General features: G+C 48.6%; 1 protein-coding gene and 1 long non-coding RNA gene across 2 annotated transcripts in view; both read left to right on the top strand.

The window, feature by feature from the left end:
• The window catches only part of LOC142045986 (adhesion G protein-coupled receptor E3-like), a 197,033-nt gene extending 196,363 nt beyond the window's left edge, over nt 1-670 (top strand). Inside the window, 1 exon segment of the mRNA XM_075061223.1 lies at nt 566-670. Coding sequence (XP_074917324.1) covers nt 566-670 — 105 coding nt within the window.
• A 7,436-nt stretch (nt 671-8,106) lies between these two features.
• LOC142045973 (uncharacterized) overlaps nt 8,107-15,128 on the top strand; it is an 11,171-nt gene continuing 4,149 nt past the window's right edge. The window contains exon 1 of the long non-coding RNA XR_012654897.1: nt 8,107-8,167. This is a non-coding gene — a long non-coding RNA (uncharacterized LOC142045973). The remainder of the gene's footprint in view (nt 8,168-15,128) is intronic.

Genomic DNA, 15,128 nt, shown 5'->3' on the forward strand with positions numbered 1-15,128 from the left:
GTCTGGAGTCACATGGGCAAGTTCCTGCATACTTTGCTGAGTTACAAGGCGTAACTGCCTCCTCTCAATGGGTCAGTTGTATAGCTGATGGGCCTTAATGGGCCATCAAGCAGGCTAGGCAGTGCTAACACCAACTTGTCTGGGATGTCACCCAGAGGCATAGCAGAAATTTGAAATACAGACAATATAGAGCCAATATTCATAAATTCAACTATAAAAATGATACATATAACCAGCAAACCATAACCTTGTCTTAGACACCTCATTTGACCCCCTTTATACAAGATTCGGTGCCACTACAGGACTTTGGTTGCAACCATGTTCTATATAGTCCCAGATTATGTCAATAACGTCACAGCATGCCACGGTGAAAACAGACCCAGATCAAGCCCAGACATCCAGCTCCATGACAGAAATGCATGGAGGGGAAGGGGGACCGGAGATTTCCCCGAAGGGAATGGTCAGCCCTGCCCAACCCAAGATCCAGGTGCCAAGATGGAGGGATGCCATTAACCCAGACCAAGTTCTAACTGCAAAAGACAGGAATTTCTTCCTACATATGAAGTGCTTGGAGACGGAGGTGAAAAAGAAACACTTGGAAGTGGAGGAGAAGCACTTGGAGGTGGAGGAGAGGAGAAAGCAAAGCACTTGGAGGCAGAAATGGAGGTGAAGTGCTTAGATGCAGAGACAGAGCTGAAGGTGAAAAGGGCTAAGCTGGGTCAGCCAGGTAGCCCTAACACCTGAGTATGCCCATTGGCAGTTCTGAGCCCTGAGGTGGAAACCAGACGTGGCATTTTCCTGACACGCCTATCACTTTGTAAAAAATGAGGATGCCAGAATAACAGGAGCAAATGTTAAGTCTCTGGAAGATCTATCGCTCCTAACACAAATGGAGCATCTGACGAAGTGGGTATTCACCCACGAAAGCTCATGCTTCAAAACGTCTGTTAGTCTATAAGGTGCCACAGGCCTCTTTGCTGCTTTTACAGATCAGACTAACATGGCTACCCCTCTGATACTTAACACAAATGGAGCAGTTCTTAGAGGGTGTTCCGGCATAAATAGAAAGGTACATCCTAGATGGGAAGTCCAAAACTGTAATCGAGGCAGGGGAGATTGGAGCCAAATGGGTGGAGGTGGCGGAGAAGAAGAAAGCTAGTAGCAGTTGGTGGGGATACCAAAAGGGGCAACCCGCGATGACAGTCCACCATCAGAGTCAGCCCAAGGCCCCACCTCTCAAGAAGGAGCCCTCCACACAGCTAGGGAGACCCCAGCGGCCCTCTTGTGCCACCACTCTATTCTCCAGCTGCCCACCTTGCCCCAGGCCACAGTCAGCTGGGCAATGCTTTAAATGTAACGAACTGGGGGATGTGAAAGCCAGCTTTCCCAAGAGCATCAGCCAATTGCAACTCATCACCCTGGGATCCCGCCGAGAGCCTTCAGGCCCAGATGCCTTACAAATACCCCCAGAGCAAAGGAAAACTGTGAGTGTGAGCAGGAGGAAGATTACTGCATGGAGAGACACTGGCGCACAGGGTCAGCGATCCAGCAATCCCTGGTGCACCCCAAATTCATCAACCCGGAGGTCCAAGTGACAGTGAAACCTTTTAAGGACAACTGCCTTTTAACTTGCCTACAGCCAAGTTGCCTGTCCAGTACAAGGGCTGGTCAGGAATATGGACTTTTGCAGTCTATGATGATCCCATTCCCATGCTGCTGGGAGAAGACTTAGCCAATCACGTGAGGTTAACAAGAAGAGCAGGGATGGTCACCTGCAGTCAGGCTAAACAGGCATCCACACCTAACTCCATTCCTGAGCCTCCTACAAGGACGTAGTCTGTGTCCCCTGTTTCCACAGGCCCGGGGACTCAGCCAGAGGTGGTGGAACCAGAATCCAGATCGGAATCTATGGCAGTGGTTGTAGATCCAGTTCATGGAACTCAGCCAGAACCAGCCGAAGGACTGGAGTAGTCAGCACCAGAGCCTGTGCTTGCAACCCCACCAAAGTCAGGGGATCAAACACTAAAGGGGTCCACAGAGCCTGCACCCTGTAGTAGCAGCTAAACTGGCACAAGAAGCTCAACCGGCGCCTAAAATACAACCAAGTGTGCCAGCAGAAAGCGGTTCACAGTCAACAGAAACAACCCCATCACCTACATCGCTTCCAGTGGGACGAAACCCAAGTCCACAACCCAGCGAGGAACTAATGTCTCCAGCATCAAGGGAGCAGTTTCAGGTAGAGCAGGAAGTGAATGAAAGCCTCAAGGGAGCTTGGATGGTGGCACGGAGCAACCCACCACTTTTCAGCTCTTCTAACAGGTCTAGGTTTGTTGTAGGAGGAGGATTCTTAGGGTATGTCTACACTACGAGATTATTCTGATTTTACAGAAACCATTTTTTTGAAACAGATTGTATAAAGTCAAGTGCACGTGGCCACACTAAGCACATTAATTCGGCGGTGTGCATCCATGTACCAAGACTAGCGTCGATTTCCAGAGCGTTGCACTGTGGGTAACTATCCCATAGTTCCCGCAGTCTTCCCCGCCCATTGAAATTCTGGGTTGAGATTCCAGTGCCTGATGGGGCAAAAAACATTGTCGCTGGTGGTTCTGGGTACAGCCTTGTAATAAGCCTCTGTCCCAAATCTGGACCTTAGCGTCCAAAATCTGGGTTCTTAGCATGAAACTCCCCCAAGCTTATTACCAGCTTGGATTTGATAATCGCTGCCACCATACACAAAGTTTTCCCAGGGTTTTGGCCCCTCTCTGGTCCCCCAAATCCCTGGAGAGACCTCGTTCAAGACCAGGAGTTTTCTGAGTCTACGGGAAGGGAATCCCTTCCCTCCCTCCCCCTCCATCTCCCACCCAGACTTTCCTCTCTGGGCTAACCTGAGAGAGTTGAATGCATCTCTTTACATCACAATAACCAAGAAAACCTGTTCTCTTTCTACCTACCAAGAGAAACTCAAACACAAGGAAACAGAGATGATCCCTATCTCTCTTTCCCCGTCCCACCAACTCCGTGGTGCTGGCGGGAGCTACCTCCGTAGATCTACCACAAAGAGAATCCCCTCCCTTGCCTTAATCTACCCAGAGAGAAAACCTCCAACAAGTCTTAAAAAGAAAACTTTAATATAAAAAAGAAAAGAAAGAAAAATACATATAATCTAACTCTGCATTCAAGAGTCAAATAAGGGCTATTGCTTATAACAGAAATATGAATAAACCAGTCCTGATTCAAAAGATATCCAATCTTGAACATTCCAGCAAGCTCACTCACATAGTAAATACAATACAATAAACTAATTGTTTTTTCCCCTTTTGGTACTTACACTTGGTAACAGAAAGGTAGAAAAGAAGCACTTGGAGATAGAAAGAAAGCTGTCTCTCATAGCCGAAGAAACAAACAGAGAGATCGAACAAAGCCAAAAAACCTCCCAGAGGTTCCCTCCCCTGCTTTTAAAAATTGGTTTTCCTGATTGGTCTCTGGTCAGCGTGTTTGGTTCCCTTTTTCAGGTAAAGAAACATTAACCCTTAGCTATCTATTTATCGAACAAAGCCTCACCCCTCCTCTTGAAGCAGCGACAGACAAACCTTTTGCACCTATCTTCCTGGGTGAACTGTGTCATGGACGCATATCATGGCAAGCATGGAGCGTGCTCAGCTCAAGACAACAAATCATGGAATTGTAAACATCTTCGTGCATCTTGTCCAGTCCTAGGAACCCTGCAAACCCAGGCGAGGAGAGCGGCTTAACGGCAGAGCGCGACGAGAGTGATGAGGACATGGACACAGAATTCTCTCAAACCAACGGGCCCGCGCGTTGGAGATCAGCCTGGTAATGAGAGGCAGGTTTCTAGCCATTGATGCCAATTTGTGGGCCTGGGAAACAGCAAGACTGGTGGGACCGCAGACGTGTTGGCAGGTGTACGGACGAATTCACAGTGGCTGCGAAACTTTTTCATGTGTAATGGCACTTCCATGGAACTTTGTGCTTGCTTTCCCCGCCTGAAATGCCGTAATGATCCAAGATGAGAGCACCCTCACAGTTGAAGAAAGCAAAGTGGTGCAGCCCTCTGGAAGCTTGCATGCCCAGACAGTTTACTGGGTCAGTCGGGATCAATTTGGAATGGGCAATATCTACCGTGGGGGCTGCTGTGAAAGCAAGTGCCAAAGCGATCTTTGACCTGCTGCTATCAGGGTAGTGATTCTGGAAATGTGCAGGTTTATAGTGGATGGTTTGCTGCAATGGGATCCCTAATTTGTGTGGGGGATTGATAGATGGAACCCATTCTTGACACCAGAGTACCAGGGCACCAGAGTACCAGGGCCCCCAGTACATAAACTGCAAAGGGGTACTTTTTTCAGTGGTGCTAGCACAGCACTGGTGGATCACAAAGACTTCACCAACATCAACGTGGGATGGCCAGGAAGGTTTCATGATCTCACGTCTGCAGGAAACAACTACTACTGTTGTAAATGGCTGCAGCATGGAATTACTTCCCAGACCAGAAAATACAGTTGGGGATGTTGAATGCCTGTAGTTATCCTGGGGACCCAGCCTACCCCTCCTTGATGCCATGGCTCATGAGCATACACAGGCAGCCTGGACAGAAGTCAGAGCTATTCAGTCTAAGGCTGAGCAAGTGCAGAATGGTGGTAGATATGTGCATTTGAATGATTTAAAGGCGCGCTGGTGCAACATACTGACTCACTCAGATCTCAGCCAAACCCAATATCCCATTGGTTATTAGCTGCTTGCTGTGTGCTCCCACGATCTCTGTGAGAGTAGGGAGAGCCTTTATGGCGGGGTGGGAGGCTGAGGCAATCACCTGGACACCGATTACGCGCAGCAAGACCCAGGGCAATTAGAAGAGCACACCAGGAAGCAGTGCACATCACAGAAGCTTGAAAGCCAGTTTTGATCACTGGCTAGGGTAGGTGTGACTGTTGCATTTGTTTCCTCCCTTTGATGAAACCTGCCCCCTTGAATGACTCATTCCGTGTAACAACCCACCCTCCCCCTTCGATTACAGATTGCTTTCTAAGGAAATAAAGTCACTATCATTTAAAAATCATGTATGCTTTATTAATTAATTATAAAAAGTGGGAGAGAACTGACAAGGTAGCCCGGGTGGGGTTTGGGAGGAAGATAGGAGGGAAGGAAAAGGCTACTAAAAAAGTTCAAAATAATGATAGCCTTTTGGTTGGGCTGTCCACTGGGGTGGAGTGGGTGGGTGCATGGAGCCTTCCCCCATGCGTTCTTACATGTCTGGGTGAGGAGGCTATGGACCTTGGGGAGAGGGGAGAGCAGTTATACAGAGGCTGCAGCGGCACTCTGTGATCCTGCTGCACTTCCTGAAGCTCCACCAGACGCTGGAGCATGTCAGTTTGATCTCACAGCAACTCCAGCATTGCATCATGACTCCGATTTTCCTGCCACCACCTCTCCTCCCATTGGTCCCTCCTGTCCTCACACTGGTCCCTCCTGTCCTCATGGTCACTGGCATCTTTCCTGTACTTTGATACCACTTCCTTCCACTCATTCTGATGAGCTCTTTCATTGCGGGTCACTTCCATGATTTCTGGGAACATTTCGTCTCGCATCTTTTTTATTTTCCGCCTTATCTGATTTAGCCTTTGGGACAGAGGAGGGAGGCTTGAAAAATTTGCAGCTGCAGGAGGGAGGGAAAAAAGGGAGAGAAGTATTTAAAAAGATACATTTTACAGAACAATGGTTATAGTCTTTCACGGTGAACAACACTATTCACATTACATAGCACATGTGATCTCACTACAAGGTCGCATTTTGCATCTTAATATTGAGTGCCTGCGGCTTTGGTGTTAGAGATCACAGACGCAGGTCTGGGCAACAGAATTCGGCTTGCATGCGGCCATGGTAAGCCACTGTCTTTCGGCTTCTGCAGCCTTCATATACCCAGCGCCGTCCTTTCCCAAATACCAAGCAAAGCCCATTGAGTGCTGCGTCTTTTCTGTTAACGTGCAGCAGCAGAAACCACCCCCTCCATCCAATTCTCTGGGATGATCGCTTTACCCCTCCCCCCACCGCATGGCTGGTATCATGGAAGATCACTGCTAGCCAACTCTCCGCCCCAACGCGTGGCTGGTATCAGGGAAGATCCCTGCTAGCCAAATGCGAAAAACCTCAGTGCCAATCCCCCCTCACCCCCCCCTGCTTGGCTAACTGCAGGGAAGGATTTTTTTCAGCCACAGGCAAACAGCCTAGTAAGAATGACCACCTCTGTCCCCTTAATTAAATTCCCATATTTCAACCAGGTTACCATAAACGATATCACTCTCCTGAGGATATCACAGTGAGATAAAGAATGGATGTTGCTTGAATGCCAGCAAACACCAGGACCATACGCTGCCAGGCTTTGTCATACGATACCAGATTACTTGCTACATGCATGGAGTGGTCAAGTGTGCTACCATGGAGGACGGAATAAGGCTACGCTGCCCAGAAACCTTCTGCAAAGGCTTTTGGAGTACCTCCAGGAGAGCTTCATGGAGATGTCCCTGGAGGATTTCCGCTCCATCCCCAGACATGTTAACGGACTTTTCCAGTAGCTGTACTGGCCGCGAATTCATCCCGAGTCGTCAGGGCAAATTAATCATTAAAAAAATGCTTGCTTTTAAACCATGTTTTATATTTACAAAGGTACACTCACCAGAGGTCCCTTCCATGGCTTTATGGTCTGGGATATTGCCTTGGGAGGGCTGGGAGGGTAATTCCGTCAGGCTGAGAAAAAGGTCCTGGCTGTTGGGGAGAACGGAGTGCTGTGTCCTCTCTGCAAGCTCGTCCTCCTGTTCCTCCTCCTCATCTTCCCCGTCCGCAGAATACTCAGGCATGGCTGAGATTACCCCCACCTTGGAATCCATGGTCAGGGGTGGGGTAGTGGGGGTGGACTGCCCTAGAATTGCATGCAGCTCAGCATAGAAGGCAGCATGTTTGCAGCCCTGCCCTGGACCTTCCGTTTATGTCTTTGGTTTTCTGGTAGGCTTGTCTGAGCTCCTTAACTTTCACACGGCACTGTACTGAGTCCCTAGCATGGCCTCTCTCCATCATGGCCTTGGAGATTTTTTCAAAAGTTTTTTCATTTCATCTTTTGGAACGGAGTTCTGTTAGCATGCAGTTATCTCCAGTACCTCCCGTACTGTCCATGCTGAAGCTCTTTTTTGATTCTCAGACTGCATGCTTACCCGTGCTGATGAGCTCTGCTTTGTCACCTGTGCTGATCAGCTCTCCATGCTGGGCAAGCAAGAAATGAAATTCAAAAGTTCCCTGGGCTTTTCCTGTCTACCTGGCCAGTGCATCTGAGTTCAGATTGCTGTCCAGAGCGGTCACACTGGTGCACTGTGGGATACCACCCAGAGGCCAATACCATCGAATTGCGGCCATACTAACCCTAATCCGACATGGCAATACCGATTTCAGCGCTACTCCCCTCGTCGGGGAAGATTAGAGATACCGGTATTAAGAGCACTTTACATCAATATAAAGGGCTTCGTTGCGTGAACAAGTGCAGGGTAAATTTGGATTAATGCTGCTAAATTTGGTATAAACTTGTAGTGTAGACCAGGCCTTATATAAGGAAACCCTTTTTGGTGGGCACAAGGAGGACTGGCATCCTCAGAAACAGTTTGTAGTTCCCACTAAGTATAGGGAAAAGCTCTTGAGACGAGCCCACGATCACCCTAGTGGCCATGCTGGGGTGAATAGAACCAAAGACCATTTGGGAAAGTTATTCCACTGGGAGAGAATGGGCACGGGCATTTCTACCTATGTCCAGTCTTGTGGGGTGAGTGATCTCCCATGAGAGTGTAAACATCAGTGTAAGGCCTGTCTGATTCCCTGTTGCCCTGTGAGGGGACCCAGCACACTGCAGGGGTTACAGAAGATAAATAATAAAGGGCCCATCCCCTTAGTGGGATCAGTTACTGACTCCAGTGAGGGGAACTTGACCCAAAGACTCGGTTTCCAGACACCAGAGATAAAGAGACCAAAGAGGAAGATGCTGTGGCTGGATGTATGTCCGTTTTGCTTTTGATCTTGTTTCTGGTTTATAAGGAAGCTGAAAGGGTCAGAATCCCGGAGCTTGTCTTCTGAGCAGCCATGGGATGTCGAGGCTTCGCATTCCCTCCAAGTAAGTAGAACCAAGTTAGTGATGACAGAGCAATGATGTATGGGAGAGTGTGGCAGGCAAGCTGATATCCTCTGTGTAGTAAGTGAAGGCCCGGATAAAGGCCCAGTATGAGCCCTGAGGCCTGAATTAAAGTATAGTTAAGACTTAGCTAAAAAGCAAAGTCAAGCTGTGAGCTGAAGGCTGGCTCGGTACACAGACACTGGCATGGAAAGGGCTGATGTTGCATAAACATTTATTCACCTAGCATACCGAAGTATAAACATGGTACCAGAACACCTTATACTGGAACATTCCACAGATAAGAAAGAACAGGCCGACCCATCCCAATGACAGGGGCAAAAGGGTAAATTGATGGCATCCTGGGTCGCCAGAAATGTTACCCATGAAAATATCAGGTCTGTCCATACTGAGAGCGCACTTTACAGCACTCAGAGGATCAGGAAAAAAAGACGCAGTAAGGAATAAGAGGTAATGTAAAAGTTCAGGCTGCTGTGCCATGACATCACTTCACCTCCCGCCCCAACACCTATTAGCCGCTTGATTATTAAGGGGGTCGCCAGCCTTTCACAATCCCCCCCCTTGGGAATATCTCCAGGCCCTCTGCTGTAAGCGAGCACCTCCATCATCTTTGGGGCCCATGATGGCTGCCAGGTGGAGGACCTATCGAGCCCCATGTGGCCCGCCGTTCGTCCTCCAAGACGCCTGGCTCAACTCGCAGCCGCTGGAGGCTCTGTCTGTCAGCTCTGCGGGAAAGAAACACCGCCACTTGCCAGAATTCCGGCCACTCTCAGCAGGGGCAGTACCACCCTGCAAACCCGCGCCACGAGGCCCCAGCATGTCCGTCGTGGGGCCACCCAGGTATGCGCATGTAGTGATCAGCCGGTGTGGCTTCCCCACATTCCCTACCTCGGGCCAAAACTGCATCATCCCCCAGAGCACCGTCCTGCTGCGCTGCGGCCAAATGTTACGTGCCGTGAGTGCTCTTGCAAGGACAGGCCCTACACACCAGTGAGTATTTGGCTTATGAAGGTAAATCGTGGACACATCCCAATGGGAACCCTGGGCGTGCTGCACTTAGGCGGGGAAGCCCAGCACCCAAAGCTCAGCTCGCCTGGGTCGTAGTCCAAGGTGACCGGGAGCATATCAGCCTATGTATAAGCTCAAATACAAAAGCAACTCATAGCATATCAAAAAGGAGACTCCCACAGCTATGTCCGCCTTTTGGCCTAGGCCATACAAACTGGTTCAAAACCAGTTAAAGAGCAAGTTATAACGGCACAGCTGTTCCTACTAATGACCGGCCACTTAGAAGCCAGGGCTCTCACAAGGCACTGCCTGAGAAAAGCAGAAAGGACACCTTTAGCTAGCCGTGACACAGCCTTCCATAGTCTCTACACACATAATTTATCAAGTCCTCTGTAAAACTTTTAACCATTTACTATGCCTCAGGTGAGATTTTAAGTATAAGGATGCTGAATCCCTAGAAAATTCCTGTCTGCACACTTTTCAAAACTCCTGCTGCTTCCATCTGTAGCCTGATTTGGAGGGAGTGTTATGAGTAGATTTAAATTTATTATAATTATTTGTTTTTAATTAGTTTTTAAATTAATAATATTGAATAAACTATTATGAATATTAATTTAATATGGGTTTTAAGAGATCGCCAATTTTAGTATTGATCAGAAAAAAGTTTGTCCGAATCAGGCTTCACAAAGTTATAAAGGACCTTTGGGGTATGAACAGGAAGATCTCACAACTGAGACAGATTATAGTCATAAAGACTTTTATTAGAACTTCATAATAGTAAGTAAAATTGATAAAAAGTTAGAATGACAGATTAACTTGTTTACTGTTATTCAAAAAAAAGATAACAATTGATAATCAATGATAATACAATATTATGAAAAACTTTGTTAATACTTACAATCTGTTTTAATAAATCCTGAAAAAAGATAAAACCCCATCTCTAGCAGTTCGTTTTCACACCTCAGGCAAGGCAACTAATGCAAAAAGCTGTTAAAAGCTTGCTAACTCTTTAACTTAACTTAATATAACCTTAAACTGAAATATAAACGTGGAGAACCAACTTAGCCTAATCCCATATAAAACTAAAGTTTGAAAAGAAAGTACGGCCTATTAAATAGTTAAATAGCGTCGTAAATGGTAAGCATCGATACTTGTTTGAAGATTGGAGAACCAGTAAAGAGTAGATAGTGGATCAGAATTGCATCCAAAATGGGTGAGAGGAAGCCTTTTAAATAAAGGGCATTGGCTAGGAATCTTCCTCTTTATGCCAATGATTTCATCTTCCCCACAGAAATATGTGATAGTAACTTACCCGATAGGTAGTATGTATGTGTGTATGGATAGACAAGAGGACCATTTGTGTGTACTTTGTTAAGTTCTGTGAGTACCTTTGAAAAATCCCCCTTTTCCATCCGTCATTGTCTAGTTGTTAGGTAAAGGTCTCTAGACACTGCATGGTGTTTTGATCTAATTGGATGGGCAAATATACAGGTCATCTTTTACTTTGCGGGAAGCGATAATATATTGAGGTCTCGCAATACCCTTAATAGGGAGCTAGCCTTTGACCGGATGAGCATGAACACCATTGAGTGCAAGTAGTGGTCGTAGTTGCGCCGTGTATGCTCACTTCTTGTCTCATACAGGGAGTGAAACTGTTTTTTTAGGATAAGAATCTTCTCACAAACACACACTATTCAAGTACTTTTCGGAAGTTATAGGATATGAATATTATTATGTATCGACGCCAAGCGAACACATTAGCAGCTTTGCCTACAGAGCTAACAGCGCTAACAGCAACTTGTGGAACCTCGTGCTGCACGTGGTCGATTGAGGTACAGGGTATTTGGAGGGTCTAGACTATAAACAGAGTTTAATCACCTAACTGAGAACTGGATAAACTGCGATTCGGAAGTGTTATAGCCGAGAGCTATACCCAATGGTAAGGCAAGGGAGATTCCCAAGCCTCTATTTGTTTTGCAGAGGGTGAAGGATGGCAAGGAAAGAGATCAGCTTGATTCATACCTGTAGTTCACTCTTCTGGCACCTGGCAGGCCATTCTAGACTTGTATTAGTTGAGGCTTAGACCAGTAGTGAGACAGTATTACTTATGGCCTCCTTAACACACATTTGAAAGGACTCATCACTAAGACAAGCATACAGGTTGTGGTCTTTACACATCTAGATTCCTCATGTGTTATGTTAACAAAACATCCCGCTCATTGTTCTCTTGATATGTCGGCTTTGCGGTTGTTTGTTCATAACCGCCCTGTCCCTGGCAAGGTCTGTCGCTGTTGCTCTACTCACCACCATGTAACAGGGTGCGCACTGGCTATGTTTCTCTACTTCTCAGGTGTACTGAGTGTGGGGCTACTTAATTTTAATGCAGACGTTGGGACACACTCAGGGAAAAGTTCGTCTGGTTGCCTGAAGGCAGCATGCGAGACCGTCAAGGGCCGTGCCGGGAGAAGGAGAATGAGGTAATTGGTCGAGCTAACGGGCCCAGAAGAATGCCCATGAAGATACCAAACAAGGCGGCAAACCCCCGCCAGGCCCCCAACCTACAGGTACAGTTACGAGGTCAAGCTATCATTGCTCCGCTCTGTTCGGGCGAGGGGTCACGTGCTGCTGCTGAGCCCTTCTTGAATATGGGGAGTGGTCTTCCCAACCCCTAGGACTTACATCATGCAGCACAAGGGAGGCCATGTTGTATCGCCGGTTTCGCGCTGGGTCATGTCCGCTCATTACCAAGCGACTGCTAGGCGACTGACTTTTCTGTGCCCCCGCGCCCTAGGAGGCTGGAAGCGGGTGTCGAAGCACGAAAGGTGTAACATATCACCCCCTCTACGAATTCAGGACTTTCCTTCTCTACCCCACTTTTCCATCACTTACGCACCAGCTGTCTGTCCACAGCTTGGGCGGAAAATCTAACTCACGCCTTCTCACGTCTAGTTCATTTGGGGTGCGGTGCAGTGTATCTGCTCGGGCAACTCCACAACTCACTCGAGATCGTCTTCAGGTGTACTCCCTCCTGTTTATTCCAAGGCTTGGAGCTGCGATTCTTGGAATTTAAAAGAAAAACACAGTACTTTCCAACCACTTATCAAAAATAGCATCCTGAAAAACTGGAATCTTGCTTGAGTACCACTCTGTCCACCTTCCCATGCCTGTCCCTAAAAAAGTCAAGGCTGTGTGACTTGCCTAGCCTCCCGCGCTCTGGTACGGTCAAGCATCACATTACACATCACACTCTCAAAAACCTGGGTCACAGGCGACTGACCTGGGTCGCACAGAGTCGACCCGCAGCCATCTCTGTATGATCTGCTTGTAGTTTACGCGCTATAGTTCGCAGCGATAACAGGTTATCCTGTAGGCTACGCGAAGCTTGACCCATATGACCCCTCGACTTCCTCCAAGATTCCCTCCGCTGGCCACCGCCTCCTTAAGACACATTCCAACTGTGAGGTCATCAGGAGGATTGGACCGTAAATTTTATCTGGCACTAAAAGCCTGAGCCATGAGTCACCGTCCTTGCTTAGCTAGAGATATCACGGCATGAAGCCTGGAGCTTGATTTGGATGATCACCTCTTGCAGCGGGGCAGGATGCCCGTGTTGCACGGGCACGCCACGAGCACACACTGACGGGGAGAGGGCAAAGATAGGATCTAAAATGATTAACATGGCCCCCATCCCCTTAGCTGGGAATCAGTTACGACAGGTTGAGCTAGGGTAACACCTTAACGCCAAAGACTCGGTTTCCAAGAACCAGAGATAAGGAGACCAAGCAGAAAGATGCTGTGACTGGGAGCTGTAGTCCCGTTTTGCTTTTGATCTTGAGCTTTCTGCTTTATAAGGAGTTCAAAGGGTCAGAATCCGGAGGCTTGTCCTTCTACATTACAGCCATGCGTACCGCCAAGCAGCACCGAGGCATCGGCATGTCCGGTTAAAAAAAGTAAATAACTCGAGTCCGAGTGCGATCGATATCCAGTCATAGAGTATGGGCAATGAGAACACGAGCGGCTGGAGCGCAGCGTCGGAGCGAAGCGGTGTGTGTGTGCGAACGCGAGGCGCGCGAGAGGCCAGAGAGTGGCGGGCGGGGGGCGGCGGTTGCTGCGGGGGGAGAGGGGCGGGTTCGAGGACACACCGCTACATACTGCTTGAATAGCACGTAGAGTGCAGGACCGCAACTGGACCAACACGTTCACTGCAAAACGCCAACGGGTACAGAGGCACACGCTATTAGGAAGTTCTGTCCTCCGACGGCGTTAGAGCTACGTTCTAGCGGAAGGTTCTCCCACTTCGGCATAACAGTCTCTCGCTCACATTACTGTCACGCTGACAAGTCAGGTTTGTCTGCATTGTTGCAACGCTAGCACACTCCAAATATTTCATTGGTCCAGGCCGTGGATTCCTCCAGCTAGCGACACACCCTCAGTGTTGTGTCTGCATCTACTCATCTGTCTATTAATAATATAAGCCCTATGTGCCAGCACCTTTTAAGTTGTGGTTTGACAAATCTCCTATATCCTGACGCCCAGAGACCCTACACTCCTCTCCACGATGAATAGCACCTGACTTGCAACGATGCGATCTTGGCTTGTCCAAGCCACGACACCTTCTTAGCCGTGCCATGAGTGGAGAGCGGCGAGCGGCGGCGCACTGAGTCGCTATATCTACACGACGATGCTAGCCTCTAGTAGTGCATTGTCAGAGCGAGTAACAACGCAGGCCCCCAGGTGAGTTAGTGTGCTACGAGGTGATAGCAGTGTGCCACGCTCCACGATGCGGGCGTCATGTTGATCCCGGTAGTGATGCTTATCATCAGTGTGGTGCGCAACCTAGGGAATGGATCGAGCGACCGCTACGCAATGAAGAAAACGATTGACCATGCACCAGGGCTGCGCCACGGTGAGAGGTAGCCAGGAATCGTTGAGCGACTGTACTGCGGCTCAGGCCATGTGAAATGCCATGAGCGAGCGAGCCATCCTATGTCGCTTGCTCCTCTGCCACGGCCGTTTGCTATGCCTGGCTCTTCGCTTGGCTAGTTGACACACTCGACGTCGCCGAGCGATGTAGCATAGGAACTTGACTCCTTCATGTTCACGGAACACTTCACCGCGCAGAGGGCACCTCAGTCAAAGCCACCTCAGAGGGTTAACGCTCTCCTCTTACCTGCTGAGCTGTAATTCGAGTAGGATATCCCGGCCTCTTTCGCCAATATGTCCAGCCAAACCCAAACATCACACACAACACACACGGCACAGCCACCACGGTGCGTCTCACTGGCCCTTTCAGAGTCACTGGTAACCACACTATCGAACTACTAGAGAAACACTAGCGCCGGCCCGCGAGAGATACGCAAGTGTTTGTTCCTACAGCACCCTGGCTCAGCGCCCTGGCACTGGTCAGCCATGGACCCATTCTTAAACCTCTCGTTTTTGCTAAGGATCGCAGATCTTCTGGGTATGTGGCTAATCCATTCTTACCCTTGTTTGAAAAGGCTGCCTGGCTTACTTGCATCTCACATGAGAGCTTGTTCCCTGAAGTATAGTAAAGAACAATTACCTTCCACGGATGTTTGACTCGCCTGGACCTACTACGGAGCCATCGGAAAGATAGGGTGCCTGGACACCCAAAGCCTGTTTGGAGGCCACGGTCGCCCCTTGGGAAACTTGTGTATGCTTTTGGCCAGCACGCTTACAAACGGGATCGCTCCCAAAGGGACTGTTACAGCTGCCACATAGACCTGTTGAAATCCATGACCTGGTCCCGGGGCATGAGAAAAGACCACCCCAGCCTCCATGAATGGCCCCTACAGAGCTCAAAAAGATGAGATTAAGAATAGAAAAATCCATGCCAGAGCTTCCATTCCCCACACATACAATCCAGCCATGCCCTTACGGTAATTCTGATCTCCTAAGTCCAGATATAATCAGG

This window comes from Chelonoidis abingdonii, chromosome 26 (assembly GCF_003597395.2).
Source record: "Chelonoidis abingdonii isolate Lonesome George chromosome 26, CheloAbing_2.0, whole genome shotgun sequence".
NCBI lineage: Eukaryota > Metazoa > Chordata > Testudines > Testudinidae > Chelonoidis > Chelonoidis abingdonii.